The 21,058-nt window shown below is 50.2% G+C and overlaps 2 protein-coding genes across 2 annotated transcripts in view; one reads left to right on the top strand and one right to left on the bottom strand.

Moving 5' to 3' along the window:
- The window catches only part of Cbl (Cbl proto-oncogene, E3 ubiquitin protein ligase), a 38,015-nt gene extending 33,922 nt beyond the window's left edge, over positions 1-4,093 (top strand). Inside the window, exons 13-14 of the mRNA XM_013009502.1 lie at positions 1,492-1,674; positions 3,488-4,093. Coding sequence (XP_012864956.1) covers positions 1,492-1,674; positions 3,488-3,777 — 473 coding nt within the window. The 3' untranslated portion in view covers positions 3,778-4,093. The remainder of the gene's footprint in view (positions 1-1,491; positions 1,675-3,487) is intronic.
- A 9,448-nt stretch (positions 4,094-13,541) lies between these two features.
- On the bottom strand, positions 13,542-20,268 carry Mcam (melanoma cell adhesion molecule). The gene is made up of 16 exons (XM_013009503.1): positions 20,166-20,268; positions 19,534-19,688; positions 19,226-19,433; positions 19,066-19,136; positions 18,886-18,973; positions 17,243-17,422; positions 17,036-17,157; positions 16,776-16,938; positions 16,561-16,679; positions 16,348-16,489; positions 16,084-16,205; positions 15,826-15,967; positions 15,639-15,734; positions 15,307-15,454; positions 14,880-14,997; positions 13,542-14,400 (listed from the first exon to the last, which is right to left on the bottom strand). Exons 1-16 carry the CDS (start codon positions 20,266-20,268, stop codon positions 14,371-14,373), a joined length of 2,007 nt encoding a protein of 668 aa, XP_012864957.1. The 3' UTR covers positions 13,542-14,370.
- Between the last annotated feature and the right edge of the window lie 790 nt (positions 20,269-21,058).

Genomic DNA, 21,058 nt, shown 5'->3' on the forward strand with positions numbered 1-21,058 from the left:
CCCATATATAACACATCTCAAGCACAGTAGCCACACTTTTGGTCAGATGAAAGCAGAATTTGTGGTTGTATGCTTCTTCCTAAATCCTAATTTCTTATATAGGTGACATATGCTTTTGTTCTCTCACTTTTTTTTTTTTTTTGGTCCGGTTCTGGGGCCTGAACTCTGGGGTCTGGGCGCTGTCCCTCAGCTCTTCAGCTCAAGGCTAGTGCCCTACCACTTAAGCCACAGCACCACTTCTGGCTTTTTCTTTTTGCTTATGTGGTGCTGAGGAATCGAACCCAGGGCCTCAGGCATGCAAGGCAAGTGCTCTACCACTGAGCTACCTTCCCAGCCCTAAAGATTGAAGTTTGAAGCCAACCCAGGCAGGAAAAATCTGTGAGACTCTTAACCTCCAATTCATCGCCAGAAAACCCAGAGTGGAGCTATAGTTCCAATGGTTATAGTGCTACCCTTAAGCACAAAAACTCATGGACAGCACTCAGTTCAAGTCCCAGGATCGCCACAAAGAAAACAAAAAGAGGGCTTTGGAAGCATGACTTAATAAAATCATCTGCCTAGCAAATGTGAACCCTGGAGTTCAAACCCTAGTACCACCAAAGTGTGGGGGAAGGTAGTAAAGGAAGAAAAATAATCATTGACATACCATAGGAATTAGCTTGTAAATTTGTCTGACAGAGCTTGACTTAAGGAGAAAATTATTTTTAGTACTCTTTGGCAACATCTTTGATTCATAGGCACACAGCTAGTTCCCTTTGTGCTTTCCCATCTTTCCAGGACCTAGAGACACTCTGTTATATGGCCTGGACCTAATATGCTGGCAGCTCCCTTTTATTCCCATTGCGTTGATGAAATTCTTTTGTATGTGGGTGGTAAACACTCAATTCCCATGTTAACTAGCTCACTGAGTTGAAAGTTCAAGAAGTCTTCACACAGACGGGCACTGGTGGTTGATAATCCTAGCTACTCAGGAGGCTGAGATCTGAGGATTGAGGTTCAAAGTCAGCCCTGGCAAGGAAAGTCCGTGAGACTCTTTTTTGTTGTGGGACCTGAACTCTGGGCCTGGGCGCTCTCCCTCAGCTCTTCAGCTCAAGGCTAGCACTCTACCACTTGAGCCACGGCACCACTTCTAGCTTTTTTCTTTTTGCTTATGTGGTGCTGAGGAATTGAACGCAGGGCCTCATGCATGCAAGGCAAGCACTCTACCACTGAGCCACCTTCCCAGCCTCCCTCCCCCCCCTCCCCGTGAGACTTTTATCTCCAATAAACCACTAGAAAACCGGAAGTGTCGCTGTGGCTCAAGCGGTAGAGCGCTAGCCTTGAGCTGAAGAGCTGAGGGAGAGCGCCCAGGCCCAGAGTTCAGGCCCCACAACCGACAAAAATAAAATAAATTAATGATATTATATGTATGCATGCATGAATGAATGGTGCCCTAGGTTGAAATGTGCTAGGGGTAGGAGAAGAAGGTAACTTTGTCAACTTTTTTTCCAGGTGAAGGGAATTTGGCTGCAGCCCACACCAACACTGGCCCTGAAGAGCCAGAAAATGAGGATGATGGGTATGATGTCCCGAAGCCCCCTGTACCTGCTGTGCTGGCCCGCCGAACGCTCTCAGACATCTCTAATGCCAGCTCCTCCTTCGGCTGGTTATCTCTGGATGGTGATCCCGCTACAAGTGAGTCTCCAAGCTGCTTTTTGTCTGGTGCTGTTGTCCGGCTCCTGGTTTATTATGTTGGAACACATAGCCAGCTGCAGTGGCAGTCAGTAGGAGGAAGCAGTAGACGATATGCTAGATTGTGTATTTAAATAGGTGGAAAGTGGTCCAACGTCCCAATTTTTTTTTTTTTTTGTCAGTTGTGGGGCTTGGACTCTGGGTCTGGGCACTGTCCCTCAGCTCTTCAGCTCAATATGAGCGCTCTACCACTTGAGCTACAACACCACTTCCAGTTTTCTAGTGGTTTATTGGAGATAGGAGTCTCACGGTCTTTCCTGCCCGGGCTGGCTTTGAACCGAGATCCTCAGATCTCAGCCTCCTGAGTAGCTAGGATTACAGGCGTGAGCCACCGGTGCCCAGCTAAAGATCCCAAATTTAAAAACCAGACTATAATAAAATTCTTGAAGTTTTGCCAAACTTAGAAATGGTCTTTGAACCATGGATCCTCCTATGTGGAGGAAAGGTAGAGTTTCTAGCTCTTTCAGATTGCCTTGTGACAGTAAGAATTAAGTTTGATGGTTCAGAATCATGTTCTTTTTTTCTGGGCCTCATCCCACTGGAAAGGAAGTGCACTGTCCTGGAATGTGCATAGAATGAATGGGCCTGGAGCCATCCCACATTGGGCCTTGACTTTGGGGGCTGTTCTTCCTGCACCTGTCACCTGCCTGCCTGGTAGAACAGCAACCAGAGTTGCTGTCGCTTTGGAAATTGAAGACAACTTTTAGGACAGCTGGTAGAAAGGATGTACAGCATCTACTTTCTCAGACAGGCAGTGATCCCCACCAACCTGAATTAATCCTTCTTCAGTGCAGCTTAGGTTTATTTTTGTCTCCTTATTTGGCAGTTCTGGGGTTTGAAGTCAGGCTTACTAAGCATACACTCTACCACTTGAGCCACTCCACTGGTTTGTCTCCTTATTTGTAGAAGGAGGAGTATATTACCTCACTTGTCCACTCAGAATTTGTGTGTGTGTGTGTGTTGCTCATGGGGCTTGAACTCTGGGCCTGAGTACTGCCCTACAGCTCTTTAGCTCAAGGCTAGTGCTCTATCACTGGAGCCACAGCACCAATTCCAGTTTTCTGAATGGTTTATTGGAAGTAACAGTCTCACACACTTTCATGCCTGGGCTGGCTTTGAACCATGATCCTCAGATCTCAGCCTCCTGAGTAGCTAGGATTACAGGCATGAGCCACCAGCGCCAGCCCCTGAGCTTCTTTTGCCTAAGGCTAGCACTCTACCTCTTGAGCCACAGCACTACTTCTGGCTTTTTCTGTTTATGTGGTTGTGGTACTGAGGAATGGAACCCAGTGCTTCATGCATGCTAGGCAAGCACTCTACCACTAAGCCACATTCCCAGTCCTACTCAGAATTTTAAAAGAAATCCAAATGATTATTTGTGTGAAAACTTGTTGCTAAGTGAAAAGCATAACATGGATGCTTATCATAGTAACAGTGAGTTGTTAATGAAACAGGTGTATGGGGTATTTAGAAGGTGGTTTCTAAATAAGGAAACTAGATCCCCAAACTCTTGACCCTCTAAAACCTACCTTTCAAGCTGGTAATTTAGGTCAGTTGTAGAGGCTCTGGGTTCCATCCTAGCACAGCAAGTAAATAAAGTTAAGTTTCTTAAGCCTTTTGTGATGTAGGAGCACAAGCCCACAACTGACAGAAATTCAATAATAGCTTGATGTTAGCACACTGTTCTTATTACTGTTACTTCTATTAAATGAGCATTTTTCCCAGACTTGCAATTTTTTTCCCCTGTTTTTTCTAGACTTCTCTGAGGGTTCCCAAGTTCCTGAGAGGCCCCCCAAACCATTCCCTCGGCGAATCAACTCTGAACGAAAAGCAAGCAGCTGTCAACAAGGCGGTGGTGCCACTGCTGCCCCTGGCACTGCCCCCTCACCACAGCTCTCCAGTGAGATTGAGAGCCTCATGAGTCAGGGCTACTCCTACCAGGACATTCAGAAAGCTTTGGTCATTGCCCACAACAACATTGAAATGGCCAAAAACATCCTCCGAGAGTTTGTTTCTATTTCATCTCCTGCTCATATAGCCACCTAGCACATCTCTCCCTGCCGTGGCTTCAGCGGACCCATAAGCCAGGCTCAAGGAGCACCAAGGAGGGCAGAGGTTTCGTTGGGGACTTAGGTGAGGTCCTGCCCTCTCTACAGGGATCATGAGGTGCCCATGGTTCCAAGATTTCAAAGCAGTGGAGTGAAAATGGAGCAGCTAGTCTTCTCTTGTATCGGTCTTGAGTGTATTTGCAGGTGCCCTTCAGTTCCCACTTGGAGAGAGAATGGAGTGGATTTTTATTACATGGTAGCCTACCTGGGGAGCTGGCCCCAAGCAGCAGAACAAGCGTTGTTTTCTAAACCCTCATTGAGAACTTGAGGCTCTCCTGGGTTAGAGATGTGACTGTGTGTATGTGTGTGTCTATGTCTGTGATTGTGTGCGTCCTGTAATTATAAGATGATCCTGCTGTGTGTGCTAATCCCAGATGGGGAATAGCACAAAAGGTTCAGGAAGGAATCTTTAAAAGACTTCCATCTACTGTGGTATTGCACCTCATCTAGTGTGTATTACAGCTTCAACACTCCCCTTTGGCTTAGACTATTATGTGCATAGCTGAAGTCTTTTATGTTAAGAACACCTTCCTTTTCTGTTCTTTCCCTTATGAATTTCCCCCTCCTTCCTCCTCCTGGGCATTCTGTCATTGGCAGTGGGCTTGCTGTCTTGCTGTGACCAGTCTTAACTAAAGTCAAGCAGCTTCTAAGATACTCTTTATGCTGTGTGATATTGTTAGTTTGTTGTAAAGCTAGGTGGAAGGGAAAGTGCTGTTGCTCTGTGGTTAGTCATGGTTGGTGCTAGCTAGCAGCTAACACTGTGGTTAGTCATGGTTGGTGCTAGCTAGCAGCTAACACTGGTCATTCCAAAGTATAGTTATATAGGAACACTGAATTTGTTAAAAAAAAAAATGTTTGAATTATCCTAATACATAATGACCAATTTGAGATCGAGGCCTTCAAATACATTCCGTGTCCTCCCTAGGGTATTGTCTGGGGACATTGTTGCCTTGGTGTCAGGTATGTGTTTTGGTGCAGGTCATGAGTCTTTCTACTTAATGGGAAGGGAAGAACATTAATTCCAGGGTGACTTTTGGCCGAGTACCTTGAAGCTTTTAGGAAGTTTCATTCACATGCTGTTTTGCTGCACAAAATAGACAATAAGGATTTATCTGTTGGCTTTTTTTTTTTTTGGGGGGGGGGGTCCAGTCGTTGGGCCTGAACTCTGGGCCTGGGCGCTGTCCCTCAGCTCTTCAGCTCAAGGCTAGCATTCTACCATTTGAGCCACAGTGCCACTTCCGGCTTTTTTTTTCTGCTTATTTGAACCCAGGGCCTCAGGCATGCAAGGCAAGCGCTCTACCACTGAGCCACCTTCCCAGCCCCTATCTGTTGACTTTTTATTCCCAGTAAATCAATTTCAGTTCATATGGTATCTTTTTTTTTTTTTTCTCGGTTGTGGCGCTTGAACTCTGGGCTTGGGCGCTATCCCTCAGCTCTTCAACTCAAGGCAAGTGCTCTACTGCTTGAGCCACAGTGCCACTTCCAGTTTTCTGGTGGTTGATTGGAGATAAGAGTCTCACAGACTTTCCAGGCTGGCTTTGAACCGCAATCCTCAGATCTCAGCCTCCTGAGTAGCTAGGATTACAGGCATGAGCCACCAATGCCCGGCTTATATGGTATCTTTTGAACATGAGCCAGGGTAGAGTTTCAGTAATGATTTTTCTTTGCCCATAAGGAATAGGGCACCACCCATGGTAATAATGTTTTGCTAATAATTAGCACCTTTCCTATACATCGGTGGTGTTCATGGATTTGGTTCTGTTGTGCCTAGGGCTTTGTCTGTTTCTTCCTTTCCTTGGTCTTTTCTTAGGTCTTATATATAATTACTATCTTCACAATAATTAGGTACTACTCATTGAAGTTAATCAAAGACAATAAGGAGAACTGTGGCAGTTAGTGTAATTGGGAGTTCATAAAGAAGATTCAGAGTCCAGTTTGGAGACCCACTTGTCAATTCCTGTTGCAACTACTGAGTGGCCCATTGGGTTCAGCTAGGTCTCTGTTAGGATCTCCTGACTTCCTTAGCAACATGTACCCCTTTCCTTGTCAGAAGCGAGCTAGCTTTCCCATAAATCTGCCTTGCTCGGGACCTAAGTAATATTATTGTCTTTGGTTTCAGACAGAAATGATGTTCCTTAAGTTAGTTTTTTCCCATTCAGACATCTCTAGAACTAAAAGCTTTTCTAATTCTTTCCCGTGGCATCTGGCTACTCCAGGATCTTTTATTTTATCCTCTTGCCTGAGCTATTTATACCCCCAGAACAGATAATAGAGGCCCTCCTGTTGATGTTCCATGGTTACCCAGTGTCTCTTCTCATGGCTGGAAACAGCATAACAGTACAGCAGGTGCCAGAGGTCCTGTGTTTGGGGTAAAGGGAGCCTGAGAGAGTGGTTAGAGAAACAGTAGTCTACTTCAACATGCTGGTAACATTGAGTTTTTGTATTTTATTTAAACATTGAAGGCTGGCCTGGACAAAGAACTAGAAAAAAAAATGGCCGCAGTTTCCAGGCCTATCCATATTGTAGTTTTTCTTTCTTGGCAGAAATTGCCCATCGTGTGAAGATCTATGGGCTGGGAAGGTGGCTCAGTGGTAGAGCGCTTGCCTTGCATGCATGAGGCCCTGGATTTGATTCCTAAGCACCACATAAGCAGAAAAAGCTACAAGTGGTGCTGTGGCTCAAGTGGTAAAGCACTAGCCTTGAGCTGAAGAGCTGAGAGACAGTGCCCAGGCCCAAATAAGATCTAAGAAAAAACACTGGGTGCATTTTTTTTTTTTTTGCCTTTTCAGTGTACCCACGTCTTCCGTGGAGACGTGTTCATACCATCTAGACTCGGGCATCTCATCCTTTCCTTTCCTGAGCTCCCATATAACAGCTTGAGTTAGTTCTGCTTTGGTGTTTAGTTTGTCAGATGTGGGTCACAGGCATTCAAACTTTGGCCATTATGTGAGGACCTTTCCTGGGACAGTGCCCACCTGTGTCCTGACACTGCCAGGAACCTTTGGAAAGGTTTTGTGCAGCTCTCATCTTGAGGATAGTCCCAGAACTTGGGTATCTTCTGTTTTCTTTTGAGGCATCATTAATTCATTCTTCATCTTCCATTTGTATAGCAATATTTAAGGCTCTTCTGAGTTTTAAAATTGCCCTTTCATGACCAGGCTTTACTTTTGAGTTTTCACATTTTGATAAGCCCTTTCTTATTCCTTCTCCTAAATACAAATAGTTGGTATAGTCAAGAAAACCACTTTAACATCTTCCTTTTTTCTCTTACTTCATTAGGCTATTCTATTTTCCTACTTTTATCATATCTGCCTGCCTCATTAATAGGTCACTGTCCTGCAGCTTCCAGGACTGGACGTGCATTGTTGGTGGTGGTGGTGGGTGATGGTGGTCATGGGGCTTGATCTCAGGGCCTGAGGGCTGTCCCTGAGCTCTTCTGCTCAAGGCTGGTACTCTCATTTTGAGCTACAGCACCACTTCTGGTTTTCTGGTGGTTAATTGGAGATAAGAGTCTTAAAGACTTTGCTGCCCAGGCTGGCTTTGAACCACAATCCTTAGATCCTTAGATCTCAACCTCCTGAATAGGATTACAAGCTACCAGCACCCAGCTTTTTTTTTTTTTTTTTTTGGTCAGTCATAGGGCTTGAACTCTGGCCTGGGCACTGTCCCTGAGCCCAAGCTTTCTTTCTTTTTTTTTTTAATCTTTTTTTGGTGCTGGTACTAGAATTGAACTCACAGCTTAGCACTCTTGCATTTTCTGCTCGTGGCTGACCTGACCATGGGGGGGGAAAGTCTGCTTATCCCATTTACTTTCTGCCAAAGTTTTTTTTTTTTTTAAAGGTTCTTAAAGTGGTAACAAGTAAATAAATCACCTTGTGGTCTCTATTATATATACCTCCTTTTAAATTAACTAATAGATCAGGCCGCTTATCATCTCAGCCTTTGTCTGTTACTGTTTATTTAACCAGTGATTTCTGCCTGTGGCTGGCCATTCTCCACGCACCAGCCCTCTCCTTCCCTAAGCCCACCGTGCATGCTCTGCCATTCTTCTGTTCTTCTGCCATGCTTCTCTTCTCACCAGACTTATCACCAGGAGCTCTGATGTATCATATAGTACTGTTAGTAGCATACATTTGCTAGTAGTTTTTGAAAAATGAGGAGGTCACTATTCTTCATACTTAAAATACTTATTTCCTTTCTAGGAAAATAAAATGTTTTATGGTCCAAACTAGGTTTTGTATCATATGTTGGTTGCACGCTAGGAATTAGCTTGACTATTCTCTTAAGCTACCATTAATGTCTTTTGTAGGCCATCAGCAGTGGTATTACTGCAGAATATTCTCCTACCTCACATAATAAAAGTCAGGTGGTAATTACCTTCAAATTAACGTGGTATTGGCCTTTTTTTTTTTTTTTATGTCAGTCCTGGGGCTTGAACTCAGGGCCTGAGTCCTGTCCCTGAGCTTTTTTGTTCAAGAGTAGTGCTCCACTACTTGAGCCACAACTCCATTTGGGCTTTTTTTTTTTCCCCCAATACTTTATTGGAGATAAGAGTCTCATAGACTTTCCTGCCCAAGCTGGCTTCAAACTGTGATCCTCTGACCTCAGCCAACTGAGTAGCAAGGATTGTAGGTGTGAGCCACTGGCGCTTAGCCTCTCTAACTCTGCAAAGACCACTATTCACCTGAACAACAGTATTTGGACCATTGGCCTAACTACAGCAGTTTGGTTGTTCATTCAGCAAATAAGTGTTTGAATGATTATTGTCTGCCAGAACCATTAACAACTGATAATGGATTGTGTCTGAGTTATCTAACACTTAGATTGGCCCCTAAAATAGCTCTTCCCAATACAGTTGTGCAATTTTTATTCACAACTCTTTTATATTAAGGGCTGGGAAGGTGGCTCAGTGGTAGAGGGCTTGCCTTGCATGCCTGAGGCCCTGGGTTCGATTCCTCAGCACCACATAAGCAAAAAGGAAAAAAAAAGGCGGAAGTGGCGCTGTGGCTCAGGTGGTAGAGCTCTAGCCTTAAGCTGAAGAGCTGAGGGATAGTGCCCAGGCCCAGAGTTCAGGCCCCATGAACGGACCCAAAAACAACTCTTTTATGTAGACTTACCTTATAAAGTTATCCTGACTAAAAATGGGTTCCAGGTTTTCCTATTAACCCTGTTGTCATATTACAGCTTTGATAATATTTTTGTTACATACGTCAATAGCATCTGCTTGGCGTTGAACATTAGGGCATTAAATGTTTAAGCAGAGCCTTTACCTGTGGTCCCCTTTCCAATCTAGTGCCTTCCTTTATCTTTTCACTGAGTTTTTGTGTCCCTACTTCCCCTTGTTGGGAATATTTCCTTTTCACCTTCGGGATCTGCCACCATATCTTGAAACTACTTGGCATTTGTTTTCCTATCCTAATTCTGTAATATGGCTAATTCTGTACTAGAGAAGCTGAAGGAGCTGGGGAGTGGGTACCTGACGATGTTAAGTCAGTTTGATTTTATAAGAGCTGGATTCTCAGTATTCTGCATGTCAGCCTGCTTCCCTCCCAGAGCTCACTGTCAATACATTACCATTACTCTCCTAGACCTCAAAGCTTCAAAATTCAATCTGATTTCTTCTTTCTTTCTTTTTTTGGTTGATCATGAGGTTTGAACTCTGGGCCTGAACACTGTCCCTAAGCACTTCAGCTCAATGCCTAATGCTGTACCACTTGAACCACAGCACCACTTCTGGTTTTCTGGTGGTTAATTGGAGTTAAGAGTCACACAGACTCCTGCTTGAGCTGGCTTTGAACCGCAATCCTCAGATCGCAGCCTCCTGAGTAGATAGGAGCCACTGGCACCCAGCTCAACCTCAAGTATTCAAACTGTTTAAAGCATTAACAGTATACTTTGATCTCAGTCTGTACACAGCAGTCCTTCTATAGGAATATACTTACTGCATGGACTGCTGATAAGAAAGGAGAGTATTGTCATAAGAAAGTTTGGGCTTTCGTTCCATAGGAAATTGAACTGGTTCTTACATGGTGCCAAATTGGGAAATTTTTTACCCTTGGTCCGTCCTCCTACTTCACAGTCTGTTTGTGTACAAGATCCCCAAATAGCACCCCAGTCCTCAAATCCCCATAGCCATGGAGTCACCATGAGCAAATAAATGCCCAGTTTGTCTTTGTTCACATCTTAAATAGTATACAACCCATTGATTAGCAGTCCCCCACCAGTGAGACTTCCACTGGAAATAAGAAGCATATAGGCAGCATCAGAAAAATCCTTCAGCTGGAAGTTGGGAGTTCTCCAGAGAAGCAGCTGTGGACTTGGTAGCTACCCTGGAAGGACATCAATAATACTAGTAGCAAAGCCGTTACTGTCTTGCCTTTTTGAGAGGGGAAAGGTAGCCTTGGGAATATGTTTGACTCATCAGGAAAATCCTTAGGCTTAACAGTTCGTTTCTTTCATCTGTGGCCTAGTCTGTTCCTGACATTTTTTACTTGTTATTCAACTCAGGTCTTTGGCCTTCTCCAGTTTTTTAGGGATCATGGTTTTCACTGTGGCCACTCCTTAAGCTTCTTGTCTCTCTTCAGGTTTTCTTGCTAAAATCCATGTTCATCTGTGAGCCTGATCTGTGTCCTGCATTCCCTTCTCCCCCTCATCTTTCTGTGTAGGAGGGAGCTCTGAGGTGATGCTTTTCAGCACCACAGAAATTAGCCTCGCTAGAGCCAGTGAGAAGAGAGGTGATAGTCGGGGACATTCACCATTCCCGTGTGACTAGAGCTCTTGCAGTGAGCACGTTAGAAAGAATATTTAGATCTCCCTTGTTCACCTGCTGCCCTTTCTTGGCCCTATATCATGGAAGTGTTTGTTTTTCTGACTTTGTTTTATTTTGGCTTGTTTTTGTTTTTTTTTAAACTACTGCTTGCCTGGATCTTTGGATCTTATTTATCACATCCTAGAGCCTGTCCTAAGTTGTGGGCATTTTATACCGCCTTGCTTATACCTTTTTTAAACTACTAGAGTCATTTGGTATACACAAAAGTAATTTACAATAATCCAAAGATACACATTGAGGCACATAGAAGGGCAGGTCATCAGACTTTGATAGTCTAGTGTAAGCTCCCGAGTTCAAGGAGCAGAGGGACAGTAGTGCCATGTGCCTTCACAGTGTCCCAGGGAATCTGGGTTGGTTCCAAAGGGAAATACTAATATTTCTTGGTTCCAGAAAGTAGCACAAAGAGTGAGACAAGGGGAAATAGGGACAGGAAGAGCAAGCTCCGCACCTTTAGCGCCAGATGGAAGGCCAGCCCTGACTAACAGCTGTTTGGAGATATTGCAGCCTCTTTCCTGGTATAATGCTTGAGAAACATGTAGCTGACCACTCCCTGTATTTGTCCAGAGCCAATGTGGAAAGCCAACCTCAGATTCCCTCCCGATCTGGCAGTAGAACAAATCAGCGGAGTTCTCACTACCGGTTGCTGTATTACTGATTCACTCCTACCACTGCACTTGAGACGGGCTTCCACATTGCCTGGAATGTTTTCCTTCTTCCCTGAACCAAGTGAGAGGCCAGAGAATAGAGTTGTTCAGTGTGCTACACACACAGCTCCTTGGCCTTACACAGCTTCCCGCACAGGCCTAAGTGGGTGGGCGGGGGTGCGAGTGCCGGTGTGTTTCCCTTCTCCCTCTCCCTCTGGCCCTGTGGTGCTGAGGGTGGCGGTGCAGTGGCTGTCTTGAAAGTAAAGAGACGGCCAGTCTACCAAGGAGTCTGCCCCGCTCCTCACCCACAGCTCCTCCTGCTGTCCAGCGGGCCAGCTGCCTCCTGACCTCCCCTTCTCACTGCTCATGAGGTCTTGGTCTGACTTCTGAAATGTGGGTGACATGGCGGCTGGGAGGTGCCTCCTACATCTGCTTTCTGGCTGTGGTGACTTGAGATTTCTAACCTTATATATCTTTTTCCTTTATTCAAAACAAAACAATTTTTAGCACACTGAAAAAAAAAAGAAACCAAATGTTTTGTGCCTTTCTAAGGCAGCACTGTATCCCAGGCTGCATTTTAGGACTTAATATGGAAATACCAGAGTCTGAGCTCCTCTACCTTGAGTCTCCTTAGCCCTAGTGTCACGGGGACAGCAAGGAGTCCCTCTGTGGTTGGAGAGGTGGCACACAGGGACGGTATGTCTGTGGTGCCCTTTCCCGGCCATTAGGCTTTATTGGCAAAGAACAGCATTGTACCCTGGGGTCATTTGACTGGTTCCAATCAGCTTAGTTAGCAGGCTGGAAGCTTTGTCTCTTCCAGGAGAATATTCTACAACCTTCAGGTATGGACCCCTCCAGGTACCCCAGCCTTGTGCCGAAATGTAGGGTGTACTCTCCCAAGCGGGAGAGGATAGTACGTTTTGTTGTCTTTTTCTTTTTGCTAGATCTTGAGCCAGCCTCAACCTCCTGCCTCTCCTCAGACTTGGCTTTCCTTCCATTCGATGGTTTCAGACTTAAAGCATTAAGCAATGGGTACCCTCTACAGGGTCTGGTTTTCCCCAGGGCGGGGGGCGGGATGGGGGGGGCAGCAAGGGACCCATACCAGAAGCCTGTCAGAAAGTGTTTTCTATACAGCGACATTTTACTTATTTCTTCCCCTCCCCTTGGTTCTTCCTGCCTTTAACTAATTAAGAATTAAGAGGTAGAAACACTTTTTTTTTTAAGGTCCTCCTTATTCAAGATTTTGAAATTCTTGGCCTGGGTGGGGCTAGAGAGAACTTGATGTTTTCTCCAGGAAGAAGAGTCCCAATTTGTACATCAGTGTTAAGAAGAAAATAAAACAGACACTTAGATGAGATACTCATAGACTATTTTAAAAATGTGTCATTAATATAAAAAAATTTATATTAGCAGTATTTAATCATTCTCACCTGTAAAGAATAAGAAAAACAGAAGGTAAATATTCTTACAGAGAATAGCAGAGCTTTAAGATTCATTTTCATCTTAAATCCATTTTGTTTTGCCAATGTATTAATGTTTAGAGGTCTGTTATACTAATGTTATTTATTAATTTTTTTCATTTCCATACACAAGTTAACTAAAGAGCTTTTTCAAAGCACCTGTGTCTGTAAAAAAAAAAGTATTTTTAAATAAAGTTTCTTTTGTTGTAGCAGACTTGAGTTGTGGCGCATATGGAACTGAGTGAGGTGCATCGGGCAGATGTAGGGTGGAAGGTCTTGGTGGGTGCTGAGTGCCAGCTAACAGGTTCCTGGGAAGGGGGCCATAGGCCCTGGCCAGCAGCCTGTCCCACCCCACCAAGAGGGGGCACTTATCCTAAGTGCACTGAGACCCAAAGGAACTGCCCTGTCTGCTCCAGAGCTGAAACCATTTGCTCAAAAGTGGGGAACCCCCAGGCTGGGAAGGTGGCTCAGTGGTAGGTAGAGAGCTTGCCTTGCATGCATGAGATCTTGGGTTCGATTCCTCAGCACCACCAAAGAGGAAGAGGCCGGGAATGGCTCTGCAGCTCAAGAGGTAGAGCGCTAGCCTTGAGCTGAAGAGCTGAGGGACAGCGCCCAGGCCCAGAGTTCAGGCCCCACTACTGACCAAAAAAAAAAAAGTGGGAACTCCCCCCACTTCAAAGGCATACCCCATCAGCAGTTCCCTTGAAAGTAGTTAAGTTCCAGAGGCCCCCAAGGTGACATGGAGAGCAGTGGCAGGCTTCTGGGGTAATTAAGCTTTATTTTCCATATACATATATATATACACATATATACTTATAAAAAGGAAGCGCTTTGCAAATTTACAACCTAGCAAAAACACACACACATACAAATTCACACACACGTACATGTAACATCTCCAAAGCTCTAAGCCAGGCCTGTTTTTCATCCAGGTATCATCCTCCCATTTGGGCTCTTGAAGAGTCTGAGCCCATTCGCTTTATAGAAATTTGGTGACCATGTGACTGGTTTCGATACATGAGGAAGTCACTTGGGAGCCATCTTTGTCCCGTCTGCTGCCTCATGACCCCAAGGGGCTGGATGCATCCCTCGAAAGCTGTGCCCAACTTCACCACAGGGCAGGGATGCACCTTGGAAGCAATGATGCCAGCTCCTGGCTTCTGTCCAAAGACAAAAAAGGGGGCCGATGGAGAAGTAAGAGCAACTCTGCAGGGTACTCGAGCCAGGGTGAGCAGTGCTGCTCGGAACACCAGCTCAGAGGCGCCACCCTAGCCCGCTGCTGTCAGACAGGACACAGGTTGACAGCCATAGCATGTGTGAGGAGGAAACGCAGAGCCTCCTCTCCAGTCCTGGGGACCGAGGCCCCTTGCCGGGATGGTCAGCACTCGATGCAGGTGGACTGGACCCTGAGAGCCTGCAGGGCGGAGTGCGGTCCTTCCCCAGACGGTGTTGGCCCCACCCGCTCCTCCGGAGCAGCTGCAGGTGAGCTGGAGCAGGGGTGCTCTCAGTGTTCCCTTTTGCGGGTGTCGGCTGGGGAGAAGAGTGAGCAGGGAGCTGGAAACCTTCCAGGCAGGGACGAAGCTGAGTGACCTTGGGGGCTAATGCCTCAGATCGATGTATTTCTCTCCCTGAAAACGGGTAGAGAGGAGAATTAAGAGAACATACTTGGGGGATGAGCAGAATTCGCGGTGTGAGCACTGAGGAGGGAAGAAAGGCGGAAGCTGATGAACCTGAGTGTAGGAGTCTGGAGGAAAGAAGCAGGGTTGGGGGCAGGGCAAGGGAGGACAGACCCCCCCCCACCTTTGCATCTGCGTGAAGAAGCGGAAGTCACACTGTACACTTGGTGGCTGGAGCCACAGGCCCTAGCTAGGAAAAGGTACAGTGCTAAGATGGGGACTCTACTTAGCCGACCTCTGGGGTCCCTGTGACATTGCCTTGCCCTGCATGTGTCAGTAGTATTAAGGACTGAAGATGGGCCTGCTCCCCATCTCCAACCAAGGAGGAAAGACAAGAAAGAGTTAGTGTTCAGAGGATGAGCCCCGTTAGCCCTTGTCACCCCCAGTCCCTGAAGACGTGTCAGTCAGTGGCCACAGGAAGCAGCTCCTACCTGGTCGCCTGGAGCCCTCTTGTCTCCGCTGCTGCCCTGTAGAAGGCCCATCTCTTCTGGGAGCTTATCTGACTTAACTTCAACTACAAATTCGCTCTTACGAGACGGGGGCAGCGTGCTGGGAGGAGGGAGGTGAGAGGTTGGCAACTCAGGGGCGGGGCGGGGGCGTCGGGAGGGACGCTGGACGGGGGCATGGGCTCGTTGGTACCCTGGGCCGGCTTTGGGGAGGATGTCAGGTAAGGAAATGAGAAGGCGTGCTTGATGGAAGCTGGGCAGCGGGTTGCGGAGCAGGGACTGCCCCACCCCAGGGTCCCGTTCCTGCTCCTGCAGGGCGAGCAGACACCCGGGCGGGCAAGGGCAGGTCCCGAGAAGGCAGCAAGAAGCACAGGAGGTGGGGGAGAGGATGAGAGCTGAGAACCAGGCTTACATCTCTTGTTTGCCTGACCGCCCGCAGGGCAGTTTGCCCTTCTTGTAGAAGAAGTAGAGGACAGCGCCCAGCACGGCCAGGACCAGGATGCACACGATCACGGCCACGATGACCACGCCCTTGCTCTCGGGCTCTGGCAGCTTTTTCTCTGTCACACAGAGGCGGTCCCGGTCATGCTGTGCTTCAGGCTGCCAACTCGCCGCCTCGGCCACCACCCCACCAAGCCCAGAGCTGACAGAGGAGCCGCTACTCACCTTCCTCCACACGACCCCCCGTCGGGCACAGGGCAGAGAGGGGGCCCTGGCACAGTTCTCTTGCCAGGCCCGGCTTACCTGTGGAGGTGCTGTTGGGTCTGGCATGAGGACTGACCATGGTGGTGCTGAGGCCAGTGGTTGTGTTGGAGTCAGGTGTGAGGGTGGTTAAACTGACTGGGAGCAGAGGGACGGGTTGTTAGAAGCACATGTTAATGTCCCGGCCTGGGAATGCCCCTGCCATCCGCTGCAGGGAGACAGCCCTCACCCAGCTCCAGGACGAGGAGGGTGGTGTTTATTCCCAGGGAGTTGGAGGCTGTGCATTCTGCGCCTGTTGCCAGCAGCTCTGGGGTCACAAGGACATTCAGGGTGCTCAGTACTGTCTGCGGATCCTGTTCTTGTTGACTTGCCTACGAGGAAGGAGGCAGCGCAGGGGGTGGGGAGGATCTCCGGTTATGGCCACAGGGCGTGGGCAAGGACTGATTGACTGACTGGAGGAGGGGGAAGGGGGGCTGGGCCTGCTTACCGTGCCATTCACATTCCAGAAGATGGTAGGCTGAGGATGTCCTGAGGCCTCGCAAGACAGGCTGACCGTCGCATTCTCTTTCACCCACACCTTCCTCTGCTTTAGTGCCATCCATGGGGGCCCTTGAGGGGTCAGGAAGCGTGAGACAGCCCACTGAGCTAGCTGCTTCCGCCCCTCTGGCGTCCCCACAGTAACAGGTGGATTTTTGGTCCCCAAAGCCATGCAACTGCGGGGGTGATCTGGTCTCTGCCCAGACGGCCTTACCAAAAACGGCCACATTGACCAGCTGTGTGCGGTTCAGGCCAGGAACACTGGGGACAGACGCCATGCAGAGGTAGCCTCCTGCGGCCTCCCGTCTCAGGTTGGGAAACCGGAGCACAGATCCCTTTTCCAACACCTGGCCAGTCTAGGGTGAGAGGAGGGTCAGAAACTGAGGAGCAAGCCACCGTCACCCCAGCTCCAGACCCACCTGGATACCTTTTCTCTCAGCCACTGGAACTCCAGGTCCTTGTTGCTCTCTGCCTCACACTTCAGCTTGAGGCTGCTGCCTTCCACGCCCTCAGGAGCTTCGGGACTCACCTGAACGTCTGACACATCTGGGGGCACAGCAGTCATGAGAGCCTGGGCAGGGTGGGGCCGGGCCCCCCCTTGCCCCAGCCAGGCCCTCCTGTCCTGGGCCCCCAGCCCCTCACAGTTCACCAGCAGCTCCTGGGGGTCACTCATCAGTGGTATCATGGTGTCCAAGTCCAGGCCCTGACATTCGTACAGCCCACTGTGCTGCTTCTGGGCGGGGTCCAAGATCAGGATGCCATCGTCCAAGGTTTTCTCTTCCTCCATCTCCCTGGTGCTGGGGTTCTAGGAAAGCATGAGGGGGTGAGTAGAGCACCCCTCAGCCATCCGGCTGCATCTCTGGCCTGCACCCTGTCCATACCCAGCACGGAGACTTCCATACCTGCTTGTTGATGTTGAAGTGGGGCTGGGGATTGCCATCTGCCAAACACCTGATCTCCACGCGGTCCCCTTCCTTCAGCACCCCAACGGGCTCAACTTCCATCCACACTCTTTCAGCGGGGTCTGTGTGGGCAGAGAGGGAGGCTCTCAGCTCAGCAGCAGGGGGCAGCAGCCCCCCCCCAGAGCGGAGGAGCACTTGAGCACTCACAGAAAACAGGGACAGTGACTTCCTTCGATTCTTTCATGTGGTTCCCACTAGGCAGCCGGTAGCTGAGCTCACAGTAAAACTGGGCATCTTTGTCCTCCTTAACCAGCTGAGCCTTCAGAACACTCTGCAAGGTGTATAAGCCGTTCGACTCCACAATCTGCGATGACTGAATTTGCACACCTGGGCAGGGAGCAGGGGAACAAGGCTCAGCCTCGGCTCATCCCATGGTCTCCATGAGGGGTGACAGAGACAGACACCGAAAGACCCTTGCCCTGCAGAGAGGGTCAGGGTCAAATGCAAACTGGCAATCCTTCAGCACTTTTACTGATCACTGCCTATCCTGGAAAAAATGAGCCAGGCACTGGCGGCTCATTCCTGTAATTCCAGTGACTCAGGAGGCTGAGATTTTAGGATTATGGTGTGAAGCCAGCTGGGGCAGGAAAGTCCTTGAGATTCTTATCTTCGATGAACCACCAAAATGCTAGAAGTGGAGTTGTGACTCAAGTGACAAGAGAACCAGCCTTGAGCAAAAAAGCTAAGGGACAGCGTCCGGGTCCCGATTTCAAGTCCCAGTACTGGCACAAAGAAAAAAAATGTACAATGATGTGTACTCCATAATGCTTCAGTGATAAAAAAAAATGAGGGGTGGGCAGAGGTGTAGCTCAATGGCAGCACGTGATTAACATGTCCCTGGCTCTGCATTCCATTCCTAGCACCCCCTGCAAAGAACCTAAAGTGACTAGAAAAATGAGAAGCACTTGAGATCTGAACCAACAGCAGAAAACTCAGCAGTAAGCAAAATAAGCAGGTATACCTAAATAGACTGACCCGGAAAGACTGCACACTTGCGATCCGGCCTGCATACATACACACACACACACCACACCACACACACACACACACACCACACACCTTACCACAGCCACACACACCCCCACACACACCCCCACACCACACCACTTAGATCAGGCAGTTTCTCAGCCTCAGCATTATTGATGTTTCCGGCCAGAATTAACTCAGTGTGACAGGGCCATCCTGTGTACTGGGGGTATTTAGCAGCATCTTTGACCTCTACCCACAGATGCCCCTGTTCTTGTGGCAATCTGTATCACCTCCAGAGACTGCCAAATATCTCTAGAGAGAGTGGGTGTGCAAACTCACCCCTGGTTAAGAACCACTGCTGAGATAGTAAAACCTAACTCCACGGCTCTTGCATGCATGAGTAAATGCATGGAGATAAGCCTGAAAGAGTACTGACAACAGAGGTTACTCTGGGAGGGTCTGGGCCAGGAAGAAGGAACTCCTAGCTTTTCTGTATCATTCAAATTGTTATGGAAACGTTTCAAGCGTGACTTGTGTAACTTTTTTTTTTTTTTAAACTAGTCCTGGGGCTTGAACTCTGGGCCTGGGCTCTGTCTCTGAGCTGCTTTTGCCCAAGGCTGGCACTCTACCACTTAAGCCACAGCGCCACTTCTGGCTTTTTCTGTTTATGAGGTACTGGGGAATCAAACCTGGGGCTTTGTGCATGCTAGGCAAGCACTCTACCATTAAGCCACATTCCCAGCCCACTTTTTTTTTATTTTCTTTACTGCAAACTCAAGGAAATGAGAGCTGGTATGTGGTCCACAGCAAATACTACTCACGGTTCTTCTCCTCCCTCAGGGGCCGACCGTTCTTGTACCAGATGACTTGAGGAATGGGGTACCCGTTCCTCCCCACGCAGGTAGCAACCTAAGGAGGGCAGAGTGTGCATTTCCTTGCCTGTCACCCCCCCAATCCTCCTCAGCCCCCGCTTGCCACCCTACCTCCCTGGCATAGCTCACCTCCTCAGGCTCCGTGCTGTCCACGGGGATGCCCACGGCATTGGCCTGGATGGTTGGCTCCTCTGGAGCTTCTACAAGGGAAGGGAAGTGGTCAGGGTACAGCTCCCAGCCTGCACTGCCCTGAGAGAAATGGAGCGGGGGGGGGGGGGGGGTCACTCACTGTAGACGCGGAGCTGGATGCGGTGATCCTGGAGCCGAGGGCTCTTGCTCTGACACAGGAAGACCCGGTCATCGTGGGGGGTCACCTGATGCAGGGCCAGGGTCGCCCCTGGCCCCTGCAGGCTGAGCCGGTGCTCGTACTCCCCGTGGGCGCTCTGGCCCTGGCCCTGGCGCACATGGAAGATGGCTGTTTGCTTTTCCTTGTGGATCTGAAGGGAGAGGAGAGAGAGAGAGAAGGGTCCTGGGGTACCTGGAGCAGACCTTCCACCACCCCCACCCCTTGCTACCCTCCCAAGCCCAAGCACTCACAGAAAACCAGTCCACCTGGCTGAGGTTGCCCAGGGCATGGGGTGGGCCACACTTCAGGAGGGCCGTCCCGCCCACTTCCACTTCCACCAGCTCGGGCGCCGGCTGCTGGGCCTCTCCGGGCACACCTGCGGGGGACAGAGGGGACACCCCAGCGGCTGTGTCAGCCCTGGTGGGCTCCCTCACCCCCTCCCCTCACAGTATCACTGCAGCTGTTCCTCTGCCACTCAGAGGGCCTGGAGAGGGCCGTCCTCCCTCACCCTCCACCTCACCCTGCTGTGCCCCCCACACACGCCCGGGGACAGCCCTGTCCCAGCCCAAGGGATCCCTGGTCCTTGGAGCCAAGATGGGGGGGGGGCATTTGAGCAGCTCCCAGACAAGGCTGGCAAAAAACAGAAAGGGGCAAGCATGGGCTGTGGTCCAAGAGGAAGTCCCCTTGCTCCTGGACCCCTCCTCTCCGAGTGAGCTCAGAGGGTGGGAATGCAAGGCATGTGCCAGGCTGGGGCACACAGGCCCTTTGTGTCCCACCGAGGGAAGATAGCACTCTTCTTCCCCCCCTCCCCTGAAGACTCAGTGAGCCGACTCCAGCCAGAAGCGCCCAGCTGTGTGTGTGTGTGTGTGTGCCATCGGGAGACCCCCCATGCTGGGGGTCGGGGTCAGGGCCGGGCGGCGCGCAGTGACGTCAGCAGTGCCAGCACGCCGCCCGCGCCGCGAGGCGGTGAGGTCACTCAGCGCCATCTGGCCGGGCCCGGGCTGGCTGCGGGGCCAGGGGGGCAGGTGGCGAGCCGGCCCCCCGCAGGCGCCTCGGATCCCCCACTGCCCCGGGAGCCAGAAAAGCAGGGAAGGGCGGGGCCGGACTTGGCGGCTGCGGGCGCGCTTCGCCCTTTCCCCAGAAACCCGGCCGGTCGTGCCAGGCGGCAGGCCGGGGAGCCGGGCGCCCCGGGGACGCGGCTGGCACCGGGCGCAAGGCCGGCGGAGGGAGCCAGGCCAGGCCCACAAGTAACGCACCGCCGGGGCCCGTACGGGGCAAGGGACCCGGCCGCTAGACGGTTCCAGAAAAGAGATTGGAGGTGCCAGAGCACTCGTGCTTCTGTCTAAAGCCGCTCCGCCCCGGGTCCGGGCCACCTGTGACCCGCTCCCCCCGCCCCGCCCCGGGCGCGCGGCGACCCCGCCTGCCTGCCAACGCCCCGCCAGGCCCGGCTCCCGGCCCGGGGCGGGGTGGGGGATCCGGCTCCCCCCCAACCCGGCCAGCCAGGCTGCTTTTCCCAGCAACAGACGGCGCGGGGTGCCGAGGTTTGGGGGTGCGGTCGAGGCTGCAGCCTCGGCGCCCCCAGAACGAGCACCTGCGGGACCCCCCTCCCACCCGGAGCTCCCCGGGCTCGACCCCACCCCTTCCCGCTCCCGGCCGCTCCCGCGCCCCGGGACACCCGAATCCCCGCTGCAAAGTGGAGTTGTGCGGGGGGCGCGCGGGGAGCCTGGGTCCCACCGCGCTTCCAGCTCCGCTCCCGGACATTCTCCGCCCCGAGCC

Source organism: Dipodomys ordii, unplaced genomic scaffold, assembly GCF_000151885.1.
Source record: "Dipodomys ordii isolate 6190 unplaced genomic scaffold, Dord_2.0 Scaffold10, whole genome shotgun sequence".
NCBI lineage: Eukaryota > Metazoa > Chordata > Mammalia > Rodentia > Heteromyidae > Dipodomys > Dipodomys ordii.

Bases quoted from the DNA above. Each gene is read 5' to 3' on its own strand.
- Mcam (XM_013009503.1), bottom strand. From the start codon at position 20,268: ATGGCGCTGAGTGACCTCACCGCCTCGCGGCGCGGGCGGCGTGCTGGC. The intron at 19,137-19,225 runs GTGAGTGACCCC...CTTCCCTTGTAG, and splicing joins CATCCAGCTCCGCGTCTACA to AAGCTCCAGAGGAGCCAACC. The intron at 15,455-15,638 runs GTAAGCCGGGCC...TCTGTGTGACAG, and splicing joins ACCCAACAGCACCTCCACAG to AGAAAAAGCTGCCAGAGCCC.